Here is a 16,624-nt window from a genome sequence, read left to right as displayed (position 1 = left end):
GATTAATTTGTGAAATGAATTATTCTAGTTATTCTTATTTTTTTATGTTTTTAAAAAACATAGGGGGGACTTCCGGTTTGGGCCCGAGCATAGAGCAGGTCACAAGCGGCAGCTCCGTACCCAACCCCAGAAAACCGAGAGAAACAGGGACTCCCAGGAGCTTGAACTCACGCAGCATCCCAGGTAAAAATGAATCACCCGTGATGCCTGCTATTAGAAGTTCTAATCCAGATGGGCCAGAAGCCAGGATCCTCGCTCTTACCCTCACCCCCTACCTTTTCCCACCTGCACAAGGTTCCCTGAAGCTTGGCAACTGCAAGATCCTGCTTGGCAACTGCAGATAGACTCAAAGCAGTGTACCATATCATCTGAAGAATAGCAGGGAGACCATAACTCAAGCAGTGTACCATACCTTCTGAAGAATAGCAGGTTGCAGTCCTCCTCGCCCCCACGAATAACTAGGACCTGCCGGTCGGGTCAAGTGGCACCCAGACGTGGGGCTCGAGGCACGGACCCCTCTGGACGGACCCTCATTGAGAGGATGTGCGCACGACATCAAGATTGAGCAAGACAGAGATCGTCGCCCGCGACCTGTCATCCACGGAACCAGGTTGATGCTGCCATCAAGAAGACGGTTGAAGTTCATTACCATCAGCCGAAAATTGAAGAGGATCCAGAAGTGACTCCGCAGGAAACTGACACAGCTGCCAGTTCCCCTGCCTCCCCCTACGGTCGACCGCTAAACTTCCACGCCCTCCAGAAGGGTTCCTGGTATGCCTGGCTTTGCCCTCGTTTCTCTCGCTAGAGAGCTTGGCCTCTCGATCACCACAACAAAAATTGGCTTTTTCCTAAACCAAGGCCGCCCTTGATATGGCCGCTAACATTGGGGAGCCTTCCTTTATGACAATATTACACCCCAAACTGACAAATGGTTGGTAACTTGAACATTTACAAGAGACTAGGATGGCTGTGAGTTAGCCCAATGACGGGATTATTGTAGGTCCACTTCCCATGGGCCCACCCAATGCAGCCGAAAAGGAGTGCGTGGTGCTGGGAGTGGGTGCAGCCTACATGGCCTAAGACAGGGCTCTCACCCTCCTTTCACCCACATCGGAGTCCCTTGACGTTGCCCATCGTCGACAGCCTAAAACCTTCGACCATCGATGTGATTCGTCTCACATCAGTGTTTTGGGGTTGTGAACTTGTCTAAGACCTCCCATAATTAGACATCCAAATTCAAAATTCACATAGTTGGGATTGATCATAAGATGCCTTCTCTAACTAAACAGAGAAGGGGGAGATGCCAGAAGCCAGGACCCTCGCCCTTACCCTCACCCCCTACCTTTCCCCACCAGCACAATGTCCTCTGAAGCTTGGCAACTGCAAGATCCTGCTTAGCAACTGCAGATAGACTCAAAGCAGTGTACCATATCATCTTAAGAATAGCAGGGAGACCATAACTCAAGCAGTGTACCATATCTTCTGAAGAACAGCAGGTAGAACATAATTCAAGGCAGTGTACCGTATAGACCATGACATGTTTCAAGGCACAGGCCAAGAAGATTTTGTACTTTTCCACCACCTGGCCCCTCTTACCCCCTCCCCTTGTAAAACATGCTATAAAAAAGCATTTCATGTTAAAAAAAAAAAAAGAAATTAAAAAAAAAAAACATAGTTGGTAACATGGAAACAAAGAAAAACAGGAGGGAATTTCCTGAGATTAGATACATACCACACACAGCATGACTATACATTCTTATGCTTCAATTTTAAATCTATAAACACATTAACAGTTCATGTGATTAATACTTGACCATTTGAAAAGTGAGAATAAACTTAGCTGTGGGTAGTATAAAGGTGTACAGAGCTTTAAAATGCAGTACATTTTGAAAATAAAAAACAAACAAAATAGAAGGCATTGAAGTTCACTAGTAGTCTTCCAGCCTCTCAGGTACCAATTAGTTTATGTATCAGGATAACAGATAACACAGGAGTCAAAAGGGAGAATACGTGTATTAGGCTTTGCATCTAAAAGGCAGAGAATGACATCATGCCTTCTTACTGTTTCTCGTGGGATGTTTGTATGATACTGGAACCTGTGCTCATGTGTCATGTAAATAGTATGAAACTTTCTATTTTTCAAAGTTTTTTTTTAAACTTTGGGGAATCTTCTATTGTTAACATAATGAAAAATAAAAACTGGAAAAACCCCCGTGCCTTGCTTCCACTTGGGTGGTCCTGTGATGTGTGTTTATGAGACTGTATAAGTTTCCCAATCAATGAAGTGCACTTAGATGCAGCCCTTTCCCTACATTGTAAAACTTACTGGTTCCAGACCATCTGACCTTAAAGACCTGCTCTACCTTGTGTTTAGAGTAGCAGGGTACAGGTAGGGTCAGGAGCTGGGGTCTCCTCCACATACTAGAGGCCTTTCTCCTTAGCTTAACCTAAGTATAATATGGATGTAAAGGTTCAGGGCTTTTTAGCGCCTGCCCTTGCTTTGAAATGACAAGGAGACCTAGTATATTTATTGATAAGCTTCTTGCACTATAGCTCGACAGGGTTCTGATTTATTCTAACCCTGCTATGCTGCCTACTACCCAGCCACGTGCCTCATTACCTGCCTTCCTAGTCTCACCCTGACTGTTCCTCCCCGTCGGTATCCTCATGGCAAGTCCCTCTTGGCCACTCTTCAGTCTCTACCCAGACCCCTCACTGGGATTGGAAGTCTAGCCTTAACTCTCCTCCCCAGCTATAGGCTGACCAGCTTTTGAACCAGTCAGAGGTAAAGGAGAACAGTATCTTAGAAAATACTGAGTCAGAAAATGCTTCGTAATGATGATGATAGCAAACTCTGGACTGCACCCAGATGATCTCAGTACAGAAATCAGCATTCAAATACACTGCACAAAAACATTACCCAACATGGAACTATACTCAAGCTTTCTTGCATTGTGCAACTCTGTTGCTGGCCCTGGCTTCTCATCCCAGAGCACCAGCTTAGCCACTGGTGGTTTGGATGAGAATGTCCTCAATCTTGGGTGTTTGAATATTTGGTTTATGAAAAAGAAGTGTGTTACTGGGAACAGGCTCTGAGGTTTCAAGGCCGTACGCCATTCCCAGTTTGCCAAAAACCTCTCTGCTTTTGTTTGTGATTCAAGATTTGAACTGTCAGCTTTTAGCTCCAACTGCTGTTCCTACCTACTGCCAGCTTTTTACCCTCTGGAACCACAATAGATAACCCTTTCCTTATATAAATTGCTTTGGTCATGGTGTTTTGTCACAGCAGCAGAAAAGTAATGTAGCCACCCTGGGCTTGGAGCATACTAAACCTTACCACTGAATCACAGGGGCAAAAGAGAAGGCTGGGGCAAGGCTGGCCGTTGCCTCTGCCTCAACTCGCCCATAACAATTTTCTAACTGGGAGCTGCTAAGGTTGGAGATGGAAGGACTGCTGGAGCATCCAGGATGGTGATTGAGAAATGGCAAATAAAATGATGGCAGAGTGCTTACAGAGGAAATTTCGTGTTTACTCTGCTTTTATTGTATTTGCTTATTGTGGTTACTGTTGACCCATAGTATTCTTGGTATGAAGGGTTTTCAATCTAGCTCTGGTCGACACACTTTTTCCATATCTACTCTTACAGTCCAAATGCCCTCAGGATTTTCTGTATTGAATTGTTACAAAATACATTCTGTCCATTAAACATACTAGAATTGTATTTAAATGAGAATATTAGAGTATACATTTATGTATACAAATTGGCAAATTTATTGTTTCGATAGAATAGACTCTTGAGAGTAGGCTAAAAACACTGAGCCATTTAATTATGTGTCTTAGGACTTAATACTAATTCACTTTAAAAAATTTTTATTAATCATTCCATTCGTTTACATCTCAAACGATATCCCCCTTCTCGGTTACCCTTCCACAACTCCCCCATCCCACATCTGCTCTCTCCCCCCACCCCTTTGCCTCTGGGAGGGCGCTCCCTCCCTCTCCCCTGCTCTACCACTTTTGTAACTTAAGTGGTATCTAGAGGGGTCTTTCAAATTCTCTTGGGCATATATTTGATGAGACTAAGGATACAGTTTAGAATGTTGAAAGCATGCCTGGATACTTACCCACTTAGAAATGTATAGTGTGATTCATATCCAGCTTTGATATGTTTGCTGTCTGTGTTTGTGCTACTGCCTGTTCTGAAGATGAGAGGTGCATTCAAACAACTTTTCCTTATGATAGAAATAAGCACTGCTGTGAGTTCAGTTTTGCCTCCTCTCCGAATGTCTATAATCCTATCATTTGGAAAGACAGAGGCAGAAGGATCCAAGTTTGAAGCTAGCGTGGGCTGTGAAGTAAGGCCTGTCTAAGCAACGAAGGTCATATTATTTTTGTCTATTGTGTCTTGGGTGAAATGCAGAAAGCCCTGGAAGCCTTTCCCTGTGGCTCACAAATGTTACCAGAAGACCAATATTAACTGTAAAGCTGGAAACACATGGTTTGACACACCCTGAAATACAAGTAAGAATCCAGAAGGCCTTAGACAACCCACAACAGCTCTTCCCTTGGCCATCAGCTCAAGGCCAACAGAACTCATTGTGCTAAAATCAGGCCACAAGGGAATGTCCATGCAAGAAACTTAGAGATGGTATTTTCCAAAGAAGCTGTGTTCCTTGTTACAACTGCTTTCTTTGTTAACCCACCTCTTTCCGTGCAGTATCCCACTTGGTACTGAGGGATATAGTGGGGATATATTGAGTGCTGACAAACCTGAGGGATGTCACAGAATGACAGGAGCCAGTAAGACTGACATCAGGTTAGTGAGAACTATAGGAGGAAGGGTGACACTCATTCCTTCAACAGAGGAGGACACAGTATAGTTCTGTGTGAGCCTGAGATGTGGTGGCTTTAGAGAATTTGGACCTCATGCTGTCTTTAGGCATCAGAACATTTCTGTATGCAGATGTGTTTTGAATGGGAGATGCTGGGATAATTGAAGTTGTGGAGCCTCAGCAGGTGATCAAAGGCTGGTTTGTTTAGTCTGGTTGCTGGAAGTAAACTCAAGGCCTCAAATGTGTCTGATTTGGAAGCTGAGGGTAAACCCAAGGCCTTGTACAAGCTAGGAAGTCGCTACCACTGAGTTAGTTCCTCAGCCCTGGCTGGGTTTTTGAAGGCCACCAGGTTTGTGTCATAGAACTCCCTGTGTGGCTTCCAGCGCTGCCTCCAGAGACACACAGACAGCACCAGGGTGCTAACCAGTAACAGGCCACTGGCAGTACACAGTCCCCAGAAGATGACCACAGAGCTGGGTTTGGTTGTGAAGGTGGCACATGACCTCCTCCAGCCCAAGGTCTGTGGCTGGCTCAGGCCAGCCCTGTTGGCTGCCAGTACACACACATGGTAGGTGGTGCCTGGTGATAGCTTATACAGGGGGTGCTGCCGGGCAGTAGCATAGATGTCCACTACTGACTGGTTCCCAGATCCTCCTTCTGCCACGTAGTGGATCTGATACCAGATCACCACCGAGTTGGGGGCACACCAGTGGATGAGCACTGATGTGTCAGTCATCTCTGACACCTCCTGCAGCGTGGGAGGGTCTGGAATGGTGTTCTCCCCACTGAGACCAGGGCAGCGGCATCTGAAGCGCCTCTGCAGCTCTGCGCATGGGGTCTGCAGATGCTTACAGGGGTGGTAATCACAAGATACATCCTGGTGAGGTGCTGCCACCTGGTCTTGAGTCTCTTCCTCGCTATCATCATCTAACAGCACAACTGGAATCTCGTCCTGTGGAAGATCTGTGTCAAGAGCCTTGGGGGTGGCTTGTGACCTCTGGTTGGTCTGAGATATGCTCCTGGGGTTCGGTGAAGTAGGCAAGGGTTCAAGGTATTTGCTGACTAATGGGGTAGAGGCAGATGAGACACTGGGCTCAAGGATATGTTTGACAGTCTGCTCTGCCCCTGAACTGGCACGGCCAGGCAGAGCCCTGGAAGGACTGTCAACTGTCTCAGAGTTAGTAGTGTACTGGGCAGTTTCCTCTGAAGTATCTATATACATCCGGGTGGGTGAAACCATGGTGAGGGAGGGAACTTTGGTGATATTTTGTTGACTTTTTCCAGGCTGAGCAGACAGAGCCACACTCTGTCCAATGAAAGGCCTCTGTGTCCGTGGTGCAGAAATGGAGTGATTGAAGCGGGGTGGGTTTGAAGCCTGGAGGGTGGTGCTTTGGTCTGACCTGCACACGTTAGACAGGTGGGAGAGGGACAGGGGGCCTGAGAAGGGGCCCGTGGATCCTAGAGCAGGCTCACACATAGTTTCTGCTGCCCTGTAAGGGAAACCAATCATTAGTAGATACATGTATTTCAAGGTTTTGAATCCTCAATGTGGGGTGTCTCCTCTGCCACCATATCTCTATCAGATATCTCCTAGTAACATCATTTAATTGGTCCAGGAAACTTTTGAAGAAGTCCTGTCATGCCTTCTGGGCAGAGAAGAAAATAGGAAGAAGGTGCTAGCTGCCCGCGATGCCATAGCTAGCAAATGGCAGAGCACAGCCATATCTACAGTTGGAAGTGGAATGGAGCAAGACTTTCTGACTTTAGCCTGTGCTCTTAACATCTTTTTTAACATCGTGGTGAGCCCCTGACTCTCAAGGGATTTGGTGATAGCCGTTGGAAACAAAGTAGGGAATGGAAGTGAGGAGCCCCATACCACAGCTGGACTTTAGAAAAGCTCTTCTAAGCCAAAAGATACCATTAGAATTTGTTTCCTGCCAGGAGAAAGCTCTGTAAGCATACTGGCCTTAGGCTGATTGGCCAAGAGCTAGGCTGCCTCTTGGGTGGTCAAAGGGCCTAGTGGTTAAGAGCACAGATGTAGATGGTCAGATGTGGATGCCTCCAACATCCAACAGCTACATGAGTTGATGTAGCAAGTGCTTCACTTGTTTTGGCTCCATTCCCTTATCTGTAAAATGAGAAACTGGTACAACTGTTCTTGCTTTGCCCACAGGGCATGCAGACTACATCTCCCAGTCTCCTTTGCAGTTAGGTGTGGCCTGCCCATAAACTGTTGGCCAATGAATGAGTGGAAATGGTGAGCACCCTCTGGCAGCCTGTTGCTTTTAAAAGCTTCTAAGTCCACTTTCCCATGTTCTTTGCCCTTTCTGGCTAGCTGCAATAGAAGCAGAGTCTCCATCCCCCCAGAGTGACTACATTGGGGTGAGTGCTTGTCTGGCCAGATGGACAAAGCACAAGCTGGGACAGGTCCAGCTCTGGAAGGTTGATTCTCATCTCACAGCCAGCTACTTGGTAAATGTGTTACCTGTGTAAGACAGTTTTGTTTGCGTCCATGAGAAGCCAAGCCAGCTCACAGCTGCAAATGAGAGGGTTGCCAAAGAGGCTAATGAACAAGACCTGGGAGGAAGTCACAGTCCAAGGACCAAAGGAACTCAAGTTGCAGCTGAAATGACACATACACACGCACACAAGTCAGTTAAGTCATGCTTTTAGGTTGACAATGTTCCCATTAGGTACCCTCGTGGTTAAGAGCACTGGCTGCTTTTCTAGAGGACCTGGGCTCAGGTCTCAGCACCCACATGGTGGCTCACAACCATCTGTAACTCCAGCTAGCTCCAGAGGATCTCACATCTTCTGGCTTCTGTGGTGCACAGACATAAAAACAAATAATTAAATCTTTAAAAAAAATATTTATGTATTTTATGTATATGAGTGCTGTATTTGCATATATGCCTGCATGATAGAAGAGGGCATTAGATCCAATTATAGATGGTTATGAGTCACCATGAGGTTGCTGGGAATTGAACTTAGGACCTCTGAAAGAGCAGCCAGAGCTCTTAACCACTGAGCAATCTCTCTAGCCCCCAAATAATTAGATCTTACAAAAAGAAAAAAAAATGTTTCTACGAGACATAGTGGTATTATGGAGAAAAAAAATCTATTAATGGTATAACTTTGAATAGAACCCAAAATGAGCTTTGACCTCCTATATTGCCAACCAGACTCTGTCATTATTATTTTATATGGAATAGAGAAAATATCCTCATGCCAAGTGCTCTTCTCAAGGGTCTGTGATGATGAATGTGTGTGTACAAATATCTGCACAAAAAGTAGACAGTAGATGCTGGGGATTGAACCTAGAGCCTCACACATACTAGGTAAGCATACTGCTACTGAGCTATACACACCCTTAATCCAAAAGTTTTAGTGAAAACACCACTGAACAAGCCATGAGAGCCTTTATTTGACCAGTTAAAATGGAGAGAAGGTTCACATGAAATCACTCGAGTACATGATCCATTCCTTGTCAGGGACAGCCCCTTTTGAGCAAGTGGAATTAACATCAAAATACAAACAGCACCAGGGCAATCCACAATAGCCAGGGAGTAGATCGAGTCAGGACAAAGATTCTGTTAGACTCCACGGAAGAAAGAGGAGAGAGTCTGGAGTGTGTCTGCTATTGTTGGGTATGGTGGATAGTTTGTAAAAGTGGCCACAGGTCCTCTTTCCTCTGGAAGCACATATCTCTGCAGTGTGATGGCATCCCTCCACATCAAAAGCTACTATGCATTTCTAGACCCTGGAAACATGGTGACATACTTAGGCCAGCAGGATATTAGCAAATGTCATGCAGACAGAAATGAGAAAGCAGTAGAGTTGGGCCATTGTTGATGGCACAATGCCAGCACTCATCAATGCCCTGTTGTTGTGTACCAGTTAGCTCTTGCTCTTCATCCTCCCTTATTGCCTCTTGTGAGTTAGGCATGAGTATCTGTTGGACTACACCAGTCAAAGCTTCTCCTTGCGCCGTAGGAAGACACAGTTGAACACGTTCTGAATGTAGCTCACTCACAGGAAACTGTGAGGAAAGCTGAGAGTCAGCAGAAAGCCACTCTGCCCACTGGTTCTGCAACAGAAGCGCTCTGCAGGCCTGTCTGGTGTCAGGGGCCCAGCCTGTTTACTGTTAGCCCTCACAGACAGCATTGACACTTAACGTGAAGAGCAAAGGAGGACATCACAGATGGCGCCAGCATCCTTGAGCTTTTCAATAACGATTGAAACAATGGCCATCTCCATTGACTAACTGATATGAGCTGCCATTTGAAGCTCTAAAATATACAGCTCAAAGTCTGTCTGTCTGTTTGTCTGTCTGTCTGTCTGTAGACAGTGTCTTACTAAGTACCCCTGGCTGGCCTGAAATTGCTATGTAATAGTCCAGGCTGACGTTGAATTCACAAAGATCTCTCTGCCTCTGCTGGGTATCATGCACCACTGTACCTGACCTTAAATGTATTTTAAAAGGAACAAATAAAGAATTGACAGTTAAAAGTCATCTGCAAGGGGCTCGCCCTGGATATAGTTTCTAAGTTGCAGTTAGCCCTTGTTACATAGAGGATGTCACCTAAGTTTAGAAGCTTACACATGCCCTCTTTTTCATTCTCATGATTCTTGGAGTGGCTTGGTAGTTCCTGTGGTCTGGGCAGCCTCATGGGGGCCGGATGATGCAGGGCTACAGACTGTACTGGCTGGTTTTGTGCGTCAACTTGACACCAACTAGAGAGTCATCCGAGAGAAGGAGCCTCTGTTGAGGAAATGCCTCCATGAGATCCAGCTGTAAAGCATCTTCTCAGTGATCAATGGGGAAGGCGAGCCCACCCCATGGTGGGCGGTGCCATCCCTGCGTCATGGGTTCTATAAGGAAGCAGACTGAGCAAGCCAGTAAGCAGCACCCCTCCATGGCCTCTGCATCAGCTCCTGCCTCCAGGTTCCTTCCCTGCTTTAGTTTCTGTCCTGACTTCCTTTGGTGATGAATAGCAATGTAGAACTGTAAGCTGAATAAACCCTTTTCTCCCCAACTTGCTTTTGGTCATGTGTTTCCTTGCAGCAATAGAAACCCTGACTAAGACAATCTCACCTATAGAGAGCCTCAACTGGGCGTGGACTTCTCTCCATGCACCTCTCCCCACCTGGGAGGTCAGCCTAGACTATCACATGCTGGTCTGTGTACCCAAGGCTATCTGCAGAGATCTGTGGGGCTCTGGCCTGGCTGGAGTGACCAAGGAGCTGAGCTTTCCGAAGGGGAGAGGGGAATTGGATTGAGGCGGCCCCTGTGGCTCTGGATGTTAAGCAGGGGGTGGGGAGGTGGGGTGGTGGGGGTGGGGGTAGGGGCATCAGAGGTGGGGGGTGGCACAAGGAGGGAGGTGGTAGTCGGGTCTGGGTGAGCTGCCAAGCCTCTTCCATGGCCGCTGCCATTGCTCTGGAGCCAGTCTGGTGCTTCAGAACAATATGCAGAGTTGGCTAGGAGCTGAGGTGGGAGCTGAGATTCCAGCAGCTCCCAGCAGGGAAACTTCAGGAGAGAATTCTCTTTCCTAGAGTGCTACAGCTCTTATATGACAGATGCTCCAGAAGATCTTTGGTGAAACAATTCTCTTGCCTTTATTCCTTGTGGACGGGGTCTTATGTATGCTTTGGGGGTAGGCTTGGGATCTAAAACCAGATGCTCTCTATCGGCTTGTTCTGGGATGTTAGAGATGCCTTCTGCATGTAGAGGGGCTTTGGGATGCTGCCCCTATGTGACTGATTGCCATGGTCCTCTCCATGGTCATGTGACAGGAACCTGGTCAGGAGTGGGTGAAACACCTACCATCCTCAAGTCTGAGAGTCCAGGGTTTCTGAACACACTCAGCCTTACCAAGTTTCCAGGCACAGTCCACTGCCCCACAAACACACGGCAGTTGGAGCTCCAAGATTAAGAAACACAAACTCCAACTTTTAGTGCTTTCTACTTTGTCTCATTTTGTCAATTCAGTATTGGCTCAAGTAAGTCACCAAGCTTCAAGTGTCAAGCTTTTAATGGGTGAGGATGAGCGATCACAAATGAGGCGGCCACGCCTACAGAAATGGCGGAGAATTCTGCTAGGCATGTTTACAGTTCCTCGCGCCTAGCAATGGCAGATCCATTCCTGGCTGTCTCTCCTGCTCCTTCCCTGGGGTCTAACAGAATGTTTGACCTGGGCTCCTCACATTCTCTGAGCTCCTTGATTCTCATTCTCTCTCTCTCTCTCTCTCTCTCTCTCTCTCTCTCTCTCTCTCTCTCTCTCTCTCTTTTTTTGGTTTTTCGAGACAGGGTTTCTCTGAGTAGTTCTGGCTGTCCTGGAACTCACTCTGTAGACTAGGCTGGCCTTGAACTCAGAAATCCGCCTGCCTCTGCCTCCCAAGTGCTGGGATTAAAGGTGTGTGCCACCACTGCCCGGCTGCTCCTCGACTCTCTTAGATTTTAATTCCCCACCCTTTATACTGAGTTGTAATTCATCATGGGCAACATGGGCTGCAAAGAGCTATGGCTCTGACACATCTCTCTAATCAGCCTGACGGGGCGTTACCATAACCCGCTTTATAACACAGCACAGGGAGGGGGCCTCTTCTGGGGGTTCTGATGGCTTATGCTAGTTGGCAGACATCTGCTTTTTATACTAAACTTCTTGAAAGTAGGAACCATATTGTCATTACTGTCATAACCACCACTTTTAGCAGCAGCAGCTTCACTACCACCATCATCACTACCACCATCATCACCACCACCATCATCACCATCATCACCACCACCATCATCACCATCATCACCACCACCATCATCACCATCATCACCATCATCACCACCATCATCATCACCTCCGCCACCATCATCATCACCTCCACCAGTTAGTATTATTATCATTTGTGTTTGTGTGTCAGGGGTTTAGGGGAGGGTAGGTATGTTGATGTGCATGTGGGAATGTATATCCATGCATGTGCCTGTGGAGGTCAGAGACTGACATCAGGATGTTCTCCTCAATCACCTTCCTCCTTATTTTTTGAAGCGAGGTCTCAACTCTGAACCTGAAGCTTGCCATTTTGCCGCTGCTGGCCAGTTAGCAAATTCCAGGGATCTACCTGTCTCTGCATCCGCTATGCTGGTGCCTGGAGTGCCAGAGATTGGAACTCGGGTCCTCGTGCTTGCCCCTTTCTAAGCCTCTGCTCTAGTCCCACCTTCACCAACTCTATAGACACCCACTACACTCCAGAAACTGACTCAAGGGCTCCATTTGCTTTTCCTAGGTGAAAAGCCCCAGAGAGGGCACCATGGTTACACTTCTGTTTCACTTTGTATCGTTTTCCAATGCTTAATTCCTTTTCTTTTGAATCTTTGTATTCTTATCAAGCTCAAAGGAGTCAGAGCCACAAAGTGTTTTCTCTCTCCCCACCTGTGCTCAGTAGCTGGTTCCTGGATGAAGGACAATTGTTCACTCTTAAGGAAACAGAAACATAGTTCCATCCTTGGCACCCACATTGAGCAAAGGAGAGCTAAGAAGACCCACTCCTAGGCTTCTCTGGGATTGCTAGCCATGACACCACCCTTATCCACAATATGAAAGTCCTTTAGTGCCTGAGAGACCGTCTCACTGACTCTGGGGGGCAGGCCTTCAACCCCTGAAAAGTACTAGGCCCAAGTGGGTCAGGGAACACAAAGCCTCACAGCAGAACTAAGGTTCAGTGCCACTACTTTTAATCTTTACTAAAGGTCAGTGACCCAGAACAGATTGTTAAATAGATGGATATTTCAAACAGAGCTGTTTTAGGCTTAGATGCAACAGAAACCATAAGGGCTGAGAGCACTGAGTAAGGGGATGGCTGAGGTCCCAGGACCCAAAGAGAGTTGCTCTACAACCTGCTCAAGACAAGGGACGACTGAGAGATGGGGTTTACCCACCTGCAAACGCAAAGAGGAAAGACAAGGCTGGACAGTGGTTTGGAAGCTCCTCTAATTCCCATCCCTACCAAAACACAAGGGAGAAGAGAGGATGCTTCTATGTCCAATGACAAGTCCCAGATGGAGACCCCACTAACAGGAGGTGGCCTGGGGTCATGCTCAGTGTCTCTGAGAAGTCAAGCCAGTTCCTACTACTAGAATAAAAGGACCAGGTCCAGATTCCACTGCATGGTAAACCTTCCTAACCCCTCTCCTTCCCTCTCAACCCTACTCAAACCCTGGGTGGGGCTGAAAAGACATCATCTGGGAAAAAGAGGGGGTTTCAGTGGAGAGGAGGCTCCTCATTGCTAATTACTAGGCTGTGGAGACCGTCTGGGACCTTTGTCAGACACCATGAGGAAAGTGAAGGAGAACAGGAGCCCAAGAGGATTTGGAAGAGCAGGAGTAGAAACTGTAAGGACTGGTGTGTCAGAAAATTTCAATGTAGTTTAATAGGCAATACCAGACTTGTGATAAAAGCCGGGCTTAGCATCACTTACTTCTGGAACTGAAGAGCTTGTAGATTGGGTGTGTCCTGAAAGATCTCTGTGTAGACAGACCGAAGTGCTGGGGATCCCTGACAATCCAGCTGCTGCAGGTTGGGAGTCATCTTGAAAATGTCTCCCTCCAGCGTTGTCAGCCTGGGCATCTTTCTCAGGTAGAGGGCTTTGAGCTTTGGCAGGTTTCTGATCCACCCAGACTCAACTGAAGTCAAAGGGAATTATCCATTACAATAAGGAACAAAACCCCAGGGGACCAGAACCAGCAATAAAGAAATTAGTAACAGGGTGAGGTCACTGATACAGCAGCTGGGAAGGCTCTTTCTCTGCTATAACTAACCCTTCTTACAGCACAAGTTGGTTAAGATCACAGAGAAGCAATGGACAACGCACAGCCACAACAGGTGTGAGTCTGTACCCAGGACATTATCTCTAAGCCTGCTGCTGTCACAGCTTCTGGTTAAACTCCACATACAAAATAGCCAGACTTAGCTCCAATGCCTCCCAAGAGCTGAGAGCCTTCGAGGAATGGAAGAAAGGACAAGAGGACACATGGTTGGAGGAGGCGCCAGGAATTCTGTAATCTCCCAATATATGGAGAACATTCCCCTTTCTGAATTTCTCGTTCTCTCTAGGCCCCTGCCACCCTTCTTCACACGGTTGTGATGAACAGTAGTTACAGACACACGAAGTATCTTTAAAGAACAATAAAATCATGCTCTTGAATCAAAGGCACCTCCCTCCTACATTCTGTTGAAAGGATTCAACATCCATAGAAACGATGGTGGGCGGGGGAGGGGCGGCGGAATCAATGAATTCCTTGTCAGCAAGTTTGAGAGTAAGTTCGTCTGTCATGGGCCACAGTGATAACTTCACCTCGCCATTCCATAGCGTTCATCTAGCCGGGATGCAGTGGCTAAGATGTTGAGTTCTGCCTATGGAATGCTTGGGCTTGGATCTGGGGACATTAGGCGCTAGACCTGTGAGACTTTGGTAAAGTCACGCCACTATCCTGTGCCTTAGTTTCCTCATATGTAATCTGGAGAGTGTCAGCAGTTCTGTGATTGCAGGGCACTTTGGGCACACGCGGCTGGTTTCTGGGGCCACTTCTGGAAGTACGCAGCCCTAACCTAGAGCCTCCCCAGAGGCACATGTGTAGCCCTCACACCCCACTCACCTCTTTCCAGGCTCGTGCCACTCAGGTCCAAGAGCTCCAGCGCCGCCAGGGGCCCACCGTCCACCCCAGCGAATGCCTCCTGGGCAATGTGACCCAGCTCACTGCAGGAGAGGTTGAGAAGCTGCAGAGCTGGGAAGCATGCGAAGGTCCGTGGCTGCAGCGCCTGCAGTGGGTTCCCGGTCAAGGCCAGCGAGCGCAGGCTGCTCCCCGAGGGCTCGGCGCAGAGCGGCAGCTCGGCCAGCAGGTTGTAGCTGAGGTCGAGCTCACGCAGCCCGGCTAGTGTGCCGCGCCCCCAGTGCAGCACGGAGATGCGGTTGTGGTGCAGCGTGAGCACACGCAGCTCGGGCAGGCGGGCGAGCACAGGCTCGCTAAGGGCGCGCAGCAGGTTGTGGCTGCCGTCGAGGCTGCGCAGTGTGCGCGGCAGGCAGCTGGGCAGGCGCTCCAGGCTGCGGTTCGCCAGGTTCAGGGCGGTGGCTCCCGCGACGGGGAGCCCCTCGCAGGGAGAGTCGGTGGCGCGGCGGTCGTGGCTGTCCCAGACTCCCTGTTGAGTGAGTCGGAGGAGTGGGATAGTCTCTTGGGAAAGCCCCTCCAGGCTCTGGCTCTGCACCATCAACAGTTGTAGCAGGAGCTGCAGCAGCGGCAGCATCAGCGTCCACCGCATGTCAAGTCTCTAGGGAAAAACTACCGAGGGCCCATGATTTCATAGAAAACCCTGAACGAAAGACACACAAAGTTTCTGTGTGTGTGTGTGTGTGTGTGTGTGTTTGGTGTGTATGTCTCTGTCAGCGGAAGAGGCATCCCCATCCCCCACCCTCATCCCCACCCCACCCCGACCTCGTGCTTGTCAGTGAGCAGGTGGAGGCCAGTTTTTTCCTCATCCCTGGCGCAGGATCCACCACACACCTACTTGCCCTTGCTTTTCTGACAGGAGCCTCCCCTTGTCTTTTCCATGCCTGACCTGACTCTTCCAGGATCCCCGCCCTCATGCTTCCCTGTGCCCCTTCTATGAGTTTTTGAGAGATTGTTTTCTGTTCCTCTGTAAATCCCCATTTCCCCTACCCCAGGTTAAGCAGCTTCGTCCTAATCGTGAACACCTCCAGATTAAACCTCTGCTAAGATTAAAAATTTGAACTCAAGGAAGATTTAGTTGAACCTAGAAACACTCGCCTGGCTAACTTTTCATCATACAAGGGCCCTGCCACTTTCTAGTTTGTATAAAATAAGTTCCGGAGTCTCTTTCTTACGAGAAAGCTCAGGGCTGCCTTCAGAAGAAGATAAGAGCCCTAGACACCCGCAAGATTCAGGATCCGGGTGAGCCAGCACTCACTGAGTGTCAGCCCTAGCAGGAGGGATTGCCCAGCCCTGTTAGCTGTGCTTCCCCAACAGTCAGGAGAGAAGATCTAGTGGCTATGGGCTGGCAAAGTGGCTTCTAAGCAGGACATGAAGTCACTGCCTGATAGCCCACGTTACTGCAGATTCCCGCCCTGTCTCCCTGACTGATCTCTGAGCCACCATAAGGCTCCTAGGGGAAGTTAAAGCACTGAGAAGGTTGCTGGTAATTGGAGCCCAGTGCTAATGTATCGTGTGGTGTGCCATACTTACCTGGAAGCTGTCCCAGTGGGATGTGGCACCCCTTTAGGCCCTCAATCTTTTGAATATGCAGGAAACAGACTTCTCAGCTCTGAATGTCAGAGGGAAAAAGCCTGGTTCCTGGCTGCCCCTCCTCCAGCTCCATCCAGGAGGAGCTTGAGATACTTCAGCCCTGAAGCTCCTCCTTCTCCACCAAGACTTTTGTTGTTTTCTATCCCTCTTCTTCCCCCTCCCCTCAGGCCTCTCTTTCTATAGACCTGGCATTCCCAGCCCCAGCCCCAGCTCCAGCCCCAGCCCCACCCCCACCCCCACTCTTCCCCATCCTCCTCTTTCCTTGCTAAACTTTTCCCAAGCTTGAGAAAAGAAGCCAGCAGCAAGGGCTGGTGCCCAGTAAGGCAGCATGGTCACCTCCCAGGAACCGTATTCTCTCTTCTAGGTGATTCCAATCATCCTGGGATGGATGGAGGCTGGTAAACTTGAAAGAGCTTGTCTTTCCCGAGGGTGGGACGGTTTCCCAGAGAGACTTGCAGAGCTTGCGACCACAGACCTGCAGAG

At 48.3% G+C, this 16,624-nt stretch overlaps 1 protein-coding gene across 2 annotated transcripts; it reads right to left on the bottom strand.

Moving 5' to 3' along the window:
* Positions 1-4,035: 4,035 nt before the first annotated feature.
* Lrrn4 (leucine rich repeat neuronal 4) lies at positions 4,036-16,184 on the bottom strand. 2 transcript variants are annotated; one of them, XM_028755845.1, is made up of 5 exons: positions 16,082-16,184; positions 14,480-15,160; positions 13,303-13,507; positions 7,319-7,456; positions 4,036-6,323 (listed from the first exon to the last, which is right to left on the bottom strand). In XM_028755845.1, the coding sequence occupies exons 2-5, from the start codon at positions 15,138-15,140 to the stop codon at positions 5,132-5,134; spliced, it is 2,196 nt and encodes a 731-aa protein (XP_028611678.1). In that variant the 5' UTR covers positions 15,141-15,160; positions 16,082-16,184; the 3' UTR covers positions 4,036-5,131. The 2 variants fall into 2 exon arrangements, with proteins under 2 accessions (XP_028611678.1, XP_028611684.1); XM_028755851.1 differs by having other exon boundaries at positions 14,480-15,149; positions 16,082-16,088.
* Between the last annotated feature and the right edge of the window lie 440 nt (positions 16,185-16,624).

The sequence above is a fragment of the Grammomys surdaster genome, unplaced genomic scaffold (genome assembly GCF_004785775.1).
Source record: "Grammomys surdaster isolate TR1022 unplaced genomic scaffold, NIH_TR_1.0 129, whole genome shotgun sequence".
NCBI classification, from domain to species: Eukaryota; Metazoa; Chordata; class Mammalia; order Rodentia; family Muridae; genus Grammomys; species Grammomys surdaster.
Note: the sequence above shows the minus strand (reverse complement) of the source record. Positions and strands in the feature narration are given on the sequence as shown.

Excerpts from the sequence above, each read along its gene's own strand:
- Lrrn4 (XM_028755845.1), bottom strand. The coding sequence starts at position 15,140 with ATGCGGTGGACGCTGATGCTGCCGCTGCTGCAGCTCCTGCTACAACTG. Across the intron at positions 13,508-14,479 it reads TGGCACGAGCCTGGAAAGAG|TTGAGTCTGGGTGGATCAGA; the intron begins GTGAGTGGGGTG and ends CTTTGACTTCAG. Across the intron at positions 7,457-13,302 it reads CAAGCTCTTCAGTTCCAGAA|CTGCAACTTGAGTTCCTTTG; the intron begins GTAAGTGATGCT and ends GTGTCATTTCAG.